Genomic DNA, 15,247 nt, shown 5'->3' with positions numbered 1-15,247 from the left:
GTGAAGGGGAAAGGAGGAGCATGAATCATGTAACCATGTTAAAAATGAATTAATAAATGTTAAAAAAAAAAGTGGTATAAGAAGGAGTGGAACCCCCTTGAGAAAGCTCTTCTCCCAGACTTCTCTCTTCCCCCAGTGCCACCAAGAGATGACTTCCAGCTATCTCTGATGGGGGCGGAACCCATTGGGAGTAGGACAAAGGAAGAAGGCAAGGGAATTTGGGCAGTTTTCTGGCTTCTGGGTGAGCCACCTGTTTCCTCTCTCTCCTCAGGACACTCTACAGTGGAGTGATTCTCAGAACACCATGCCTTCGTACACACTCAGGAACTGGATCCCAGACTCTTCTGTCTCTGAGAACTTGAAGCCTGCCACTATCTCATCGGGGATCTTAGAACATTTATAATGAATTTTCTCATCCCACGGACCGGGTAGGATATTTTCAAACCAGTTTCCCACCTCATCTACCTGTCTGTCCCCTTGTCCATTCCTAGGTCAGCAACAAAGAGATTTTAGAAATGGAATTGATTTTAAGAAATAGAAGTGATGGGGCAGCTAAGTAGCACAGAAGATATAGCATCAAGCCTGGCATCAGGAAGACCTGACCTGAGACATTTCCTATCTCTGTGACCCTGAGCAAGTCACTTAACTCTTTTTGCCTCACCCTTGCCTTTTTTACTTAGAGTTGTTACTAAGACAAAGTAAGAATTTAAAAGAAAAATGGAAGTGACTTCCCCCAGGTCACTTCCTCCAAGAAACCTTTCATATCATCCTCAGCTACAGTGAATTTCCCCCTGACTCTGAACCCCTAAAGCACAGAATGCTAATTCCTTTCCCTGGTGCACTTACTGGTATACTCTCTCTCTCTCATTGGCTATTTATGAGTGTCAGTTTTATTATTCCAAGTAGACCAAGCACTCTTTTAGGGCAAGAGATGCTGCTTATTCCTCTACAGTGCTTGGCATGGCTTAATAAATGATTCCTGAATCTAATGGAGTCTTAGCATCTTGTAAGAGAAAGAGTACTGATTTGTTGTCAAAGGACCTGGGTTTGACTCTGAGTTCTTCTATGGCTATCTGTGGTGAACTTGGGCAAAGGATTTCATCATCATCATCTAGCACTTTAAAATTTGTTGTTGTTTACTTGTGTCTGACTCTTCATGATCCCATTTGGGGTTTTCTTGGCAAGGATATTAGAGTGTTTTGCCATTTCCTCCTTCAGATCATTTCACAGATGAGGAAACTGAGACAAAAAGGGTGAAATCAATAGTCCAGAGTCACACAGATAGGACATATCTAAGGCTGGATTGGAATTCAGGTCCTTTAGACTCCAGGCCCAGTGCCCTATCCACAGTACCACCCAGCTGCCTATACTTTAAGATATACAAAGTGATTTTTTTTTAATCCTTACTTTCTGTCTTAGAATCAATACTGTGTATTGATTCCAAGGCAGAAGAGCATTAAGGGCTAGGTGATGGAGGTTAAGTGACTTGCCCAGGGTCACACAACTAGGAGGTATTTGAGTCCAGATTTGAACCTAGTCCTCCTGTCTCTAGGCCTGGCTCTCAACCCACTGAGTCACCCAGCCACCCCCTACAAAGTGATTTTTATGCATTATCTCAAATGACATTCACAACAACCTGTGAGGTCAGTACTCAGATGAATCTGAGACTCAAAGCCTTACCAGAGCTCATAAGACTAGTAAGTTTCTGAGGCAGAATTCAAACTCAGATCTTTCTGACTGTAAGTGCAGCACTCTCATCACTATACCATACTTCCTTCTCATCTCATATGTTTGGGTCTCAATTCCTCATCTGCAAGATGTGAAATTGAGCTAAAGCAGAAGTTATTAACCTTTTGTACTGTTATATTGATTTCTGGGACAAAATGGATACCAACTTTGAGTGACAAGACCAGCAGTTGAACACCTCAGAATGTACCCAGATGCCGTGAGCCAAGGCAAAAAGTCCTTTGGAGCCAGCCCTGTTAATACCCACGAGGCCCAGCACCTGGGGCTCACTCTGGAGCAGATCTTGGGAGATGGGAGGTCTCAAGGGAGGGTAGGCAAATACCTGCAAAGCAACCTGTCATACTGAGAGCTAGAGAGCAATTATTATCACTGACAACAGAGCTGAGAGGAAATAGTGACACTGTAATCAAAGTTCATCAATAGCCTTCCCTAATCTTTGGCTTGATTCCAACCAAGTCAGGCCAGCGTTAGTGTGAGAGTGAAGAACCTCCAGCCTCTGCTTGAGCTAGCTTTCTTTCAATAGTCTGATCAATAGTTTAGAGCATTAGCAAATAAGGTTCCCAAATCCTCCATCCTTTTCCCTTGTTCCTAACCCCATTGATTAGAAACAAATACAGTATTTTGTCATCAAGTACCTTTCCTGAGTGGTCATTATATCTGGGCCCTTGGAAAGGGAAGTGTTGTGAAGAAGATTAATTTAGTATTAGTGTTGGACCTAGCAGGAAGGGCTGGAGGATTCCAAGATGGAATGAAGGAGCAGGAAGTGAGGCTTTGAATCTGGGAGAGACTCCAATTAGTGGTTGGGGACTTAACTGTTGCTAACCCTGGGAGATCTCAGAGTTAGTTAACATCTCTAGTGTCCCACCATTACAGGAGATCCTTACGCAGTCAGATTTCACCATTGTTCAAATAGTGCATCAATAGCCTTACCAATACCTATTCTAACCCCAGGATGAGGAACTAGAGAGGTTAACTATACCTCTAGCTTCTCAATGGTTCCCTGTCTGGGCAACTATTATAAGAAATAGCTGACAGGCTCAACTGAGTGAGCCAGTCAGGAGAGGAGAGGCATAGCTTTACTAGCAGCACCTACACAGAGACCATGGGTGAGAGTGTGCTCTCTCTCACATCAAAATCCTATCCACCTTTTAAAAGCCTCTAGCTTATAGCCTCTACTATTATTATTACCTTCAATCCATCCCCATTATTTTTTATAACATTATATGTCACGGATCTCTTTGGCAGCCTGGCAACATCTATGAACCTCTTCTCAGAATAATGTCTTTAAATGCATAAAGTAAAATATATAGATTAACAAAGAAAAACAATTATAATAGAATTACCAAAATATTTAAAAAGAATAGATCTATGGACCTCAGGTTAAGAACCCTTGAACTAAAAGATCTCCCTTCTGCCCTAAAAATCCCTTCTGCCTCTAAATCTATGATCAGTTGAATACTTCCATTAACAAATGTTTACCAGACCTGAAAATAAAGTAAAACAGGTTCAAAATAAATTAGGTTAAAAAACCCAAATGTTCTCTGAATGACTACTATCTGCCCCATAGTTTTCTAAGTGCCCCTAAGGGGCTTTTGGTCACAATGGAGATATGGGGCTTAGACATGAGAAATAGTGCTAACAATGTAAGGAAAGATCCCACTGTGTTGTGTGGTTCACTTGCTGAAGGACTTCAGTGGGGATAGAAATAAAAGAGAGGTAGAGATATCAAGTAGGGGAAAAAGAAAAGAGGTCATTGGAAGGATTGGACACGGGGATCTCAGAGGCCATTCAGTCCAACTCTTTCATTTTATATATAAGGAAACTGAAGCTCCGGGGAATTTCCCAAGTCATGCCTCCAGAGCCAGTGCCCTTCCCACTTTATTGCTTCATTAAACAAAAAGAATTTTAGCTAGGCTGAGGACTTTCTCCATCCTCAGCCAGTATTATCACCTTCATCAGCTAACCTGTCACTCTTTGGTCCTCTTAGTGCTAGATCCAAATGGACTCCTTAGGCATGCAGGAGGATGTGGAAAGCCTGCATCACCACCTGGTGGGGCTGCTCAGTGAGGACTTTGAATGGCTGATCTCAAAGGCCAAGTTCTATCTGCCTGGCCTAGACCTGGCTCCAGTAGACAAGGTTCCAGACCTCACCCAAAAAGTCTCCTTGCTCCTCAGCCATCTGGGATCTCATGGCCCCTCTATATGGCGATCATTCATCAATTGTGTCTGCATGGAACATAATATGCCTCTATATCTGGAGACCACGTTGATGAGTGTCTGGGGTACAAGCAATGGTAAGTACTCTAGAATGGCTGAGCTCAAAGGGAAGGCACCTTAAATAAGAGTAGAAAATGTGAGACCCAGAAGAGATCTTAGCTCAGATTTTAGAATGGCAGAGACGACAAAGATCTTATAAGGAACATGATATAGGATGGAAGAGCTGGAAGGGACATTAAAATATAAGACAAATAAAATATAAGTCAGTGTGTATCACAGAACATTGTGGTAGAGCTTGAAAAAAACCGAGTTCTCAATAGAAGAAGTAACTTACTCAAATTCACTTAGTAAGTCAGGACTAAGAATGGAACTTAGGTTTCTTAATTAGCCATTTTGTTTTCTTATAACTCATTCCTTATTTCATGTAGTTCCAAATTTCACTTTTATCCAATATCAGCCAGAAATTTAATAGACAGTTATCTCTAAAAATCTCCCTCTCAGGGGGCAGTTGGGCAGCTCAGTGGACTGAGAGCCAAGTCTAGAGATGGGAGGTTCTGGGTTCAAATCTGGCCTCAGACACTTCTTAGCTATGTGACCCTGGTCAAGTCACTTAGCCCCCATTGTCTAACTCTTACCACTCTTCTGCCTTTGAACCAATATATAGTATTGATTCTAAGGTGGAAGGTAAGAGTTTAAAAAAAAATCTCCATCCCATATCTCCAGGAGGCCTTTTGCACTTTGGAAGGGGAAGTGAGAGATGAATGGCTGTCTCCCCAAGTTCTTTCTGGCAGTGCCTACCATATTTAAGAGCCCTGATAGTCTCCCTTTTGCTGTGGGGCAGGAGCTATCCAGTGCTGAGCTAAGCCAAGGACTCTTTTTCCAGTTCCCCATTTCCCCAGAGTCTGGTTTACGGTTCCCAGTCACTTAGCCATGGTGATCCTGATCTCAGAAATTTGTCCCCATGCCTTACTAGTGAGTGACTCATGCTTGACCTCCCATTTTAAGGTGAGTTCCTCCTTAATTACTCAAGGGGCAAAAGAGACACTTGTCTTAAATCCCCAGATCCAAGAGGTCCCACCTCGCCATTTTGCATTCTAGGTTACAGTAATGACAACAAAATCATAATGAAAGTTTACATTTATAATGCACTCTCAGGTTCACAGAGAACTGTATATTCATGATCTCATTTGATTCTCAGAACTCTGTAAGGTAGACCTTATTATTGTCCCCATTTTACAGATGAGGAAATTGAGACTCAGAGAAATTAGGTGCCTTGTGTTAGGTCACATAGCTGATAGCTGTCTAAGTATTCTTGACTTTCAAGTCCAGGGCCCTATTATTCACGATGTCACCCTGAAAGGAACCTCACATGAATGGAGGCAGGCCCAGTATAATGGAAAGAACCCTAGATTTCAAATCAGGCAAGAGAACCAGGTGTTAGGTACCAACTCTGCTACTGATCATCTGCGTAACAGTGGGTAATGAAAATTACAGTTGGACAAAGAGGCAGTTAAGTGGTGCTGTGGTTAGAGTGTTGTGCCGGAAATCAGAAAAACCTGACTTCAAATCTGACCTCATGCTAGATGTGTGAGCCTGACCAACTGATTTAACCTATTTGGGACTTAGTTTCTTCTTCTATACAATTGGGATAATAATAGCTACCTCCCAGGGTTATGAGGATCAAATAACATAATTTTATAGAACGCTTTGCAAACTTGAAAGTGATATATAAATGTTATCCCTCATTATTATTTTTATTAGATAATCTCCAAAGTTTTTACCAGCCACAAGTTTAATAAATGTTTGTTAAATCAGATTCTCATTATTGGGTTGCTTGGTTACCTTACCTTGTATTATGGGTATGGAAGAATGTCTTTTGTCAGTAGCCTTAGGAATTTGGTTCCCACAAATCTCCTAAATATTCTTCATAGTTAATTACTCTTCAAAAAAATGCATATTTAAGGAAGTTTTAGTGAGCCCAGTGATAAAAGCTACATCACTACACAATAGTGAAAAGGAGCATAACTAGAGATTCTTTCCATTAAGCAGCCTCAGGAGCCAAACTTGGAGCCTTCCTTCAGAGGATGAGGCCTCCCTGGTTTCTGCCTTTGTTCTGGACTTTGTTTTTTATCTCTTATTTCAGAGTTTCAAAGATTTAAAACTAGAAAGGACTTTGGCGACCATTTTATCCTACTCTTTAATTTTTCCAAAGAGGAAACTTGGGCAAGAAAGTTTAAGTGGCTTGCTCTAAGGTCATATAGATAATTGTAAAAATGGCAGTCAGGACTTGAACTTAGGCCCTCTAACTCCAGAACCAGTAGTCTGTGCCACCATAACATTCTGTCATTCTGATTAGTCTACCCTTTTTTCCCCATTCAGGACTCCTTTCCCTAAGACTTAGTACATCTTTTACTCATCAGCCATGGAGAATCCATGATTTTTATCAACATAGACTCTCCCTCCTCTGGGACCTAGCAAAGGGCTTTATAAATTGTTTCAGCCAATCCTCCACTGAAGAGACTTCCCAAGCTCAGCCAGGCTGGTCCTTCGATACCAATTATATGGTCAGTTTCTGGTCCCTAACTTGAAACCTTTCCAGTTTATCAGGCCTTACAAGAGTTTTGCTGAACTGGCATAGCCTTTGAAAACTCACAGGTATCACCCCAAAACAAGGCAGCAAAGGAGAATTTTAAGAAATGGACATGTTTGTACCAGAGATAGAATCCACCCTGTGTCTCACTTCACCACTGTACTCACTAGATATTTGCCTAATTTCTCTACTCTTTCAGAGGCTCCGAACCAGAATAGTTACCTCCAGAACAGCGAAGATACACTCGCCAAGTCCCAGCTCCTTCATTCAGGTGAGTCTGAGCTGGCAGTGGGGGTGGATAGGGAGGGACTAGGGGTTTTCTCTGATATTAAAGCTCCAAGATCTTGTGCTGTAGAAGGAGCTTTATACTCCAGATCTAGAGCTAGGAGGACTTAAGTTCAAATTTTGCCTCAAACACTCCCTAGCTGTGTGACTCCACTTGCCTAGCCCTTGCCCTTCTCTCTTAGAGTTGTTACTAAAACAGAAAGTAAAAGTCTTTTTTAAATAATAAAAAGCACTCAATTCAGAGGCAGAGGACCTGGATCCAAGGCCAGGCTCTGATGCTTTCTATTCATACGAGGTTAGACAAGTCATTCAACTTCCAAGGGTCTCAGTTTCTTCACCTTTAAAGTGAGGAGATTGGACTAGATAGCCTTTGAGGTCCCTTCCAGGTCCAGATCTAGGATCCTATGTGGCTAATTTCTGTCTGTATGACTGAACAGGTCATTTCTGAGTCTCTGTAAACTGAACATTTGGGGTCCGTGATCCTTACGTGATCAGCTATAAATTCCATGACCCTAGGACTTAAAAAGAGTCAGGAAAAAGTCATGAAGGACCTTCAGGAGAGCACCAATTCCCTGGCAGGAGGTAGCAAAGAACAGAGCCATTCAGCAGTTTCCAAGAACCAACCCTTCTTTATTTTTCTTTCAAGTTTGCATTATCCCTAACAAGACACTCACCCTTTCCCCCTCCACCTCTTCCTTTTGCTTCCAGGCTCCCTTAGAACTAGAAAGGCACTCTCAGTGAAATGGCCATAAAGAACACATTGTGCTCAATGGGAATGAGAATTTTCTTCCAAGACAGATTCTAGGTAAAACAAAGAGGAAGTTAATATTCTGCCAAAGTATAGATCTGTGTGCTGCTTTATGGGCCTTGGATACACAGGCCAGTCTGCTGGCATGAACCTAGAGGTTCTGGGGAAATCTGAGAGATCCTGGACCTCCTCAGTGCTCTGGAGGGGAAGAGGATCATCCAAGTTTGAAACTATCTCCCTTAGTCCACAATTCCTCCAGAATTTCCCTGTCTGGTTTCACTAGGAGAAACCAGTTTTAATTCCTCTGACTCCAAACCTCAAGGTCATGTGCCTAGAATAGGGGGAGTTCTCCCTCCAAGAAACCTGCAGCTGTCACTCATTCAGAATAGACCGACCAACTTCCTCAAAGGCTGACTGATTAGCCTATTGACTAAAGGTTAGTCATCTTAATAATTTTATCATTGGGCAGTTGACTTTCCTGATGATTGTTTGGTCTACTGAGGGGCTTAATGGATTTCAGCCAGCTGGCTGAATTACAGCTGACTAATGGAGAATGAGTGGACAGAGAGACCTGATAGAGACTTAGAGCCTGAAAAGTTATGATAGTTGATGTGTAGGATTAATGAATTTAAATGCAAATAGTTATTAAGCAGTTATAAATAATGGGCTGAACCACTATTGAAAGTAAGCAGCATTTCATCAAAAATCATTCGGTCTGGGGGGCAGCTGGGTAGCTCAGTGGATTGAGAACCAGGCCTAGAGACAGGAGGTCCTAGGTTCAAATCTGGCCTCAGATACTTCCCAGCCGTGTGACCCTGGACAAGTCACTTGACCCCCATTGCCTACCCTTACCACTCTTCTGCCTTGAAGCCAATACACAGTATTGACTCCAAGACGGAAGGTAAGGGTTTAAAAAAATCAGTTATAAAATACAAAAGGAGGAAGGTTTAACCAGACAACAGTTCATATAAAAATGATTTGACCAAACTTAAAGGACTGCTCAGTAACTAAAGACTGTGACATGGAAGCCAAAAGGCCTAATTCAGTCTTAGGTTATGTTAATAAAATGAAAGTGTCCAACATACAGAAGGTTCTGCTGTCCTCTACTCTAATTAGGTCACATTTTGGCATTCTGCTCCTTTCTGGGCACCACATTTTATGACAGAAATCAATGAATTTCAGTGCATCCAGAGAAAAGGGTCATCAGAATGGTGAGGGCACCACACTAAAAAAAAGATCTATGGAAGGAATGAAAGGTGTTTAGTCTGGAGAAAAGGGAAATGAGTAGGGACATAAGATCTGCCCTCAAATATGTACAGAATTGTTGTGTGGAAGAGGGATTAGACTTGTCCTGCCTGGCCCCAAAAAGCAAAAATAGAGAATTTCTTAAGGGATTATTAGAGGAGAATAGGGTGTTTAAATGACATGCCTGCCCTTTCTAATCTGCTCCTCAGTGCCCCTATCAGAGACTGAGATTTGGCCTAGAAGGCAGATGCCATAAAACTAGGAGGGATGGCTCACACATAGGAATCTTGACAGGCTTGAAGGAAACAAGCATTTTTACAAATATTATCTCATTTGGTCCTCATAACAACCCTAGCAAGTAAGTGCTATTATCGTCCCTATTATATTTTTATTTTAAAATTTTTATTGATTTATCTGTTTATTGGAGCCATCAAAATTCCCAGGTATTTCCCTCCTTCCTCTCCATATACCAGAAAAAGCATCACTTGACAAAAAGTGCATACATAAACTGTATCTTTCAATTTTCTATTTATCAGTTCTTTTTTTGGAGGTAGACATGCAGAGGTTATTCTTCAAACATTAGTTCTATAGCTATATAAAATGTTCTCTTGGTTCTGCTCATTTCATTCTTCATAATTTTATTTAAGTCCGTGTTTTTTTAATGAACCTCGGCATCATTTCTTACGGTGCAGTAGTATTCCATCATAATCATATGCTACAACTTGTTCAGCCTTTCTCCAATGGATGAACATCCCCATAGCTTCCAGTTCTTTGCCAGTAGAAAGAGAGCTGCTATAAACATCTTAGAACATATAAATTCTTTTCCATTTTTCCCTGATCTACTTGGGAAACAGACCCAACAGTGGTATTGCTGGGTCTGAGGTTATACAGAGTTTTGTAACTCTCTGGGCATCATTCCAGATCGCTCTCCAAAATGGTTGGATCCTGTTAACAGTTCTGCTAATAGCATTCCCATTTTTCTGCATCTCTTCCGGCACTTATCATTTTATCCAATCTGATAAGTATGAAATGATATCTCATAGCTATTTTGCTTTGCATTTCTCTGAACTAACGATTTAGAGCATTTTTTCATATGCCTATATATGAATTTGATTTCTTCATCCAAAAATTCTGTTCATATCTTTTGATCATTATCAATTGTGGAATGGCTCATATTCTTATAAATACCATTTTGTTTTATAGTTGAGGAAACTGAGGTAAACAGAAGTTTTTGACTTGCCCAAAATCACATAGCTACTATCTGAGGTCAAATTTGGACTCGAGTTTCCCTGATTCCATACTCAGTATTCTCTCCATTGAACCACCTAACTGCTTACAAGAGGCAGCATTAGACTTGGAATAAGGAATACCTTCCTATTTGAGTTGTTCAAAAGTAAAATAGTCTGCCCCAGACTATAATTATTCCCACACACAGAGGCCAAAGGACCTCTTGTTAAGGAATTCCTGTTCGTTGAAGTTAGACTTAGTGGTTCCTTTTTGTTCCTTCCTTTCTCTACTCTATTTAATTCTCTGAGACTTTGGGGAGAGAAAACAATGCGACTGTAACCTTTCCCGACTGAAGGAGTTGAGGATACCACCGAAAAGGACCCAATCATCCTGCCTACAGATTTTGCCCTTTGTGGGTCTGGGGAATTCATGCAGAAACAGTCTCTGAATTGAGTCTTCCAGCCTATCAGACATGCCCATCCCTCTTTCATATTGTCCCACTATGGTCTCCTTTTATTGCCATACTAGGACAGGGTTCTCTGTGTCCCACAGACACACTGGGTTACCTCCCATCCTCCCATCTCAGACTCCAATTCCTGTAGACAAACTCAAAAGCAAGAAGTGAGTTGATCCTTCGGAGTTTTTTTGTTTGTTTGTTTGTTTGTTTTTTGTCTCCTTACCTGGTTTCTTGTTGCACTCTGGACCTGTCTCCTTTTGTTTGGCTACTTTCTTCCCCTGGCACCTCCCCTCCCCACGAGGAACAGGTAGGAACAATTGAAAGGGATGCTCATGCGATTCTTCATAGCTCCAAGCTCATGGCTTGCAATCTCAACATCCCCATCACCTTCTCTCTTAGGCCTCAAGAGACCATCTCCTGAGAAAGGCTCCTCACCTCGTCGAAAATGGCCCAGGCAGCAGCAACTAGGTAACTTGGCTTGATTAGCCATTATGAGGGATGGAGGGAGTGGAAAGAAACAAAGAGGGAGAACAAACTAGAGATTCTAGACCACACTCACTAGAGCCCCTTCTATCAAAGGCATTTGCCAGTGATTCAAGCATGGTTCTAGGATAGATTTCAAAGGATAGCTTTTTTAAAAAATGAAAACATTTATCTTTCAACTTAGAATCAATACTGTATATTAGTTCCAAGGCAGAAGAGTGGTCAGGGCTAGGCAATAGGGGTTAAGTGACTTGCCCAGGGTCACACAGCTAGGAAGTATCTGAGGTCAGATTTGAACCTAAAACCTCTCATCTCTAGGCCTGGCTCTCAATCCACTGAGCCACCCAGCTGCCCCTAAGAATAGCTTTTTCCCTAAGAGATGGAGGGGTGCCCTGGGTTAGGTAGAGGAGCTTTATTCCTTCTCCAGAGTCTCTCTGTCCCCTGATTCCCTCTTATTCCAGAAAGAGCTCTCTGGAGCAGGCTCAGATAAAGGCTTGAGATAATGGAGACTTGACTTAGTTCCTCTGCTAAATAGCTTTATAACATGCCCCTTAAAAGGCATTTTCCCCTCTTCCCAAACCACCTCCCTACCCCCACCCTGCAGTCACTAAACATACTAAATTCATGTTTATTCTTGCTGGGCTGTTCTGTAATGGGTTCCCATGCTAAGAAGATCTAGGTGACTCCCCACTAAAGGCCAGAGCCCCTACCTATTACAAGTTGTGGAGAAAGAGATGTTGGAGTGGCCCTAGGGTGGCAGTGTGTAGTAAATGTTTAACAGCCTATTCCCCAGAAGCAAAAAAATATGGCACACCTTTTAAAGTTTAGTCTGCATTATTAACATTTTCTCAATCACTTTTTTAAGTCTACACATTCAGCAAAAGAATAAATCAAGCCCTGATTTGTAGTGTTTGCAAAATTCTAAGGAGTAAATGCTCAGACTTAAAATTTAACAGGAGGGGGGGAGAGGGAGGGACAGGGGGAAGAGCAGTTAAATGACTCATGCCTAGAGGCAGGAGGTCCTGGATTCAAATCTGGCCTCAGACACTTTCTAGCTGTGTGGCCCTGGGCAAGTCACTTAACCTATTAACTAGCCCTTACCACTCTTCTCCCTTGGATAGTATTGAGTCCAAGATGAAAGGTAAAGGTTATAAAAAAGAGGAAAATATCTAACAGTTGGCTCTCATGAACTGATTAAAGCTGGCTCCAGGATTCTCTTTCCTGGGGGCACCAAAGAGTAGAAATAGAAAAGGGGCAAAATGACCTCCCATCAATCTGGAGGTCTTTTCATAGAGGCCAAATGACCAGTTATCAGATACATTATAATTGAGATGGGGGTGGGGTGGGGTATGGGTTATACTAGATGGCTGCTGAGATTCTTTCCAACTCTCAAACTCTGGGATTCTATGAAAACCAATGGGGAGAGTAGTAGATTCATTCCATTTCCTTGTACCATGCTTCCCTCACTGTATCTGCTGGCAGAATCACAAGTCACATATTCAAGGGGAGGGAAAAGCTTGAGGGGAAGTTGAAACTCATGGATTCCTGTTTCCCCAACCCTGGATCTTATGCAGAATCAGCCAGAAGGTATGAGAGGCTCCTGAGGGCTTATCTCCAGCAGAGATATGGGAGTGCACAAACAAGAGCTGCCATGCCCAGGCAAGGACGGCCATTCTCATTCAGCCAGACTTATGTGGAGCCAGTTGTACGTCGGGGCAAGGTAGCCTGGCTGAAGGAGAACCCAGAGAAAACACAGGGTGATGCTTCTGAGGGAGAGGATGGGGCTAACTTGAAGGTGCAAGACTTATTCAAGAGCCATTCAGGCACAGGCACCAAGGTAATAGTCGTGCTTGGGAAGCCAGGGGCAGGAAAGAGCATGTTGATGCATCGAATCTGCCAGAAGTGGGCAGATGGTGAGCTGGACCAGTTCAGTAAGGTCTTCATCTTTGAATTTCGCCAGCTTAACCTAGTGAAGCAGGAACTAACCCTTCTGCAGCTCCTCTTTGAGTTATACCTGAGCCCAGAGGATGAGCCAGGTGCCATCTTCCATCATCTGCAGGAGAATGCCCATCGAGTTCTGCTAGTCTTTGATGGACTGGATGAATTCCTCTTCCCCTGGCCTAATAAAGGCTCTAAAGTTGACCTAGACCCTACCCAGCCTCTGACTGTCTCCACACTATTCTCTAGCCTCTGTAATGGATCTCTCTTGCCAGGCTGCTGGGTGGTAACCACTTCCCGCCCCGGGAAGATCCCACCTTTCTTGCTGACTACAGCCACATCAGTGTTTGAGGTCTGGGGCTTTGACTGGCCGCAGATCGAGAAGTACGTCAGCAACTTCTTCCATGGACTACCCTCCGGGAACAAGGCCCTCACCCAGCTCAGGGACAATGCCCGGCTCCAGAGCCTGTGCTCTGTCCCAGCTCTGTGCTGTATCATCTGCATTTGTCTCTATCACCTCTTGCTCCAGGGAAATACTATGAACTTCCCAACAACAGTCACCCAATTCTATATGCAAATGCTCCATATCTTTGTCAATCGAAAGCAGGGGGCCTGTGGGGACAAGGACACCTGGCTAAGCAAGAACTCCCAGGCTGTTCTGGGTCTTGGTGAATTAGCCCTTACGGGGCTAAAGACCATGCAAGTAGTATTCTACCCAAGTGATATTCCTGAACAGGTGCTGGCCTTCGCAGCAACTTACAACCTACTGTCCTCCTTCAGGGTAAAGACAGGAATCAGTCAGCAAGAGACATGCTATGCCTTTGTCCACCTCAGCCTACAAGAGTTCTTTGCAGCCCTGTATCTGATGGTGAGCCCCACCATAGGTGAGCCTGAGCTGCGCCACCACTTTTTCCTCAAGTCCAAATGGTCCCTGAGGACTGAAGCCAAGACAGAACTCTTGGATCGATTCCATACCTTTTTGTCGGGCTTCTCTTCCCAAACCTACCAGGCTTTCCTGAGTCAGCTGTCACAACAGGGTGAAGCCTGGATTGGTACCAAGCAGGCAGCCATCCGACAGGTGTTACAAAGGTTGGCAGCCCGAAGCCTAACAGGTCCCAAAATGATAGAGCTGTGCCACTGTGTGGTGGAGACCCAGGACCCTGAGCTGGTTAAGCAGGCTAGCAAGCACCTTCCTTTCAGTCTGGATTTCCATAATTTCCCTCTGACCCACACCGATTTGGCGGCACTGACCTCTCTCATCAACCATGCTCCTACATCTGTCCATCTCGTTTTTTCTGGCTGTTCTTTGGAACCTCGGTGTCTCGATGCTCTTGCTGACTGTGAGAAGATTGAGAGTCTCAGGTGAGTAAGGGTTAGAGGTAAAACATGGTATTACTGGAGATAGCTAGGCTAGGTGGCAAAGTGGATAGAGTGCTGGGGCTGAAGTCAGGAAGACTCATTTTTCTGAATCCAAATCCAGCCTCAGACACTAGCTGTATTCCCCGGGCAAGACGCATAACCCTTCTGGCTTCTTCATCTGTAAAATGAGCTGGAGAAGGAAATGCAAACTATTCCAGTATTTTTGCCAAGAAAACTCCAAATGGGTAATGAAGAGTCAGACATGACTGAAATAATTGAACCACAACAATTATAGGAATTGGGATCATTGTAGGACTGAGTGCTCTGATTGGGCAGGTCAGTTCAGTGGATTGATGTTAACAAGGCCATAGCTATAGGTTTGGTCACTGTGAGAAAGTTCATTTCTCAGTTCTGTGATCACAGGTATCTTCTGGCTAACCCTCGCCAGACACTTTGATTCTTGGCCACAAGTATTGAATGTGGGGGCCCTAACTTTGTATTTAATTTTCTCAGTAACCTTGGGTTGTATCACTAAACCTCTTAAAGACTTACTTTCAGGGGTAGCTGGGTAGCTCAGTGGATTGAGAGCCAGGCCTAGAGACAAGAGGTCCTGGATTCAAATCTGGCCTCAGACACTTCCCAACTCTGTGACCCTGGGCAAATCCCTTAACCTCCAATGCCCAGCCCTTACCACTCTTCTGCCTTAGAACTAATACACAGTAGTAATTCCAATATGGAAGGAAAGGGTTAAAAAAAGGCTTACTTTCCTCATCTGTCAAATGAAGACAATAAGCGCTGCAGTCTCAGGAATCTAGTTTCAGTGTGATATGGCAGAAAGTACTCTAGGTTAGAAGTCAGGGAACCTGGATTCTAGTATCAGCTCAAACATTTATTTACTTTGGATAAGTCATGAACCATAGAGTGACATAGAAATGTATAAATCAGTATTGGA

The 15,247-nt window shown here is 43.0% G+C and overlaps 1 protein-coding gene across 1 annotated transcript in view; it reads left to right on the top strand.

Moving 5' to 3' along the window:
- Positions 1-3,745: 3,745 nt before the first annotated feature.
- Positions 3,746-15,247, top strand: part of NLRC5 (NLR family CARD domain containing 5) — a 77,594-nt gene continuing 66,092 nt past the window's right edge. The window contains exons 1-5 of the mRNA XM_044659712.1: positions 3,746-4,075; positions 5,293-5,437; positions 6,753-6,824; positions 10,915-10,983; positions 12,573-14,298. Coding sequence (XP_044515647.1) covers positions 3,746-4,075; positions 5,293-5,437; positions 6,753-6,824; positions 10,915-10,983; positions 12,573-14,298 — 2,342 coding nt within the window. The remainder of the gene's footprint in view (positions 4,076-5,292; positions 5,438-6,752; positions 6,825-10,914; positions 10,984-12,572; positions 14,299-15,247) is intronic.

This window comes from Gracilinanus agilis, chromosome 2 (assembly GCF_016433145.1).
Source record: "Gracilinanus agilis isolate LMUSP501 chromosome 2, AgileGrace, whole genome shotgun sequence".
Taxonomy (NCBI): Eukaryota; Metazoa; Chordata; class Mammalia; order Didelphimorphia; family Didelphidae; genus Gracilinanus; species Gracilinanus agilis.
This window is presented reverse-complemented; position numbering and strand designations above follow the sequence as displayed.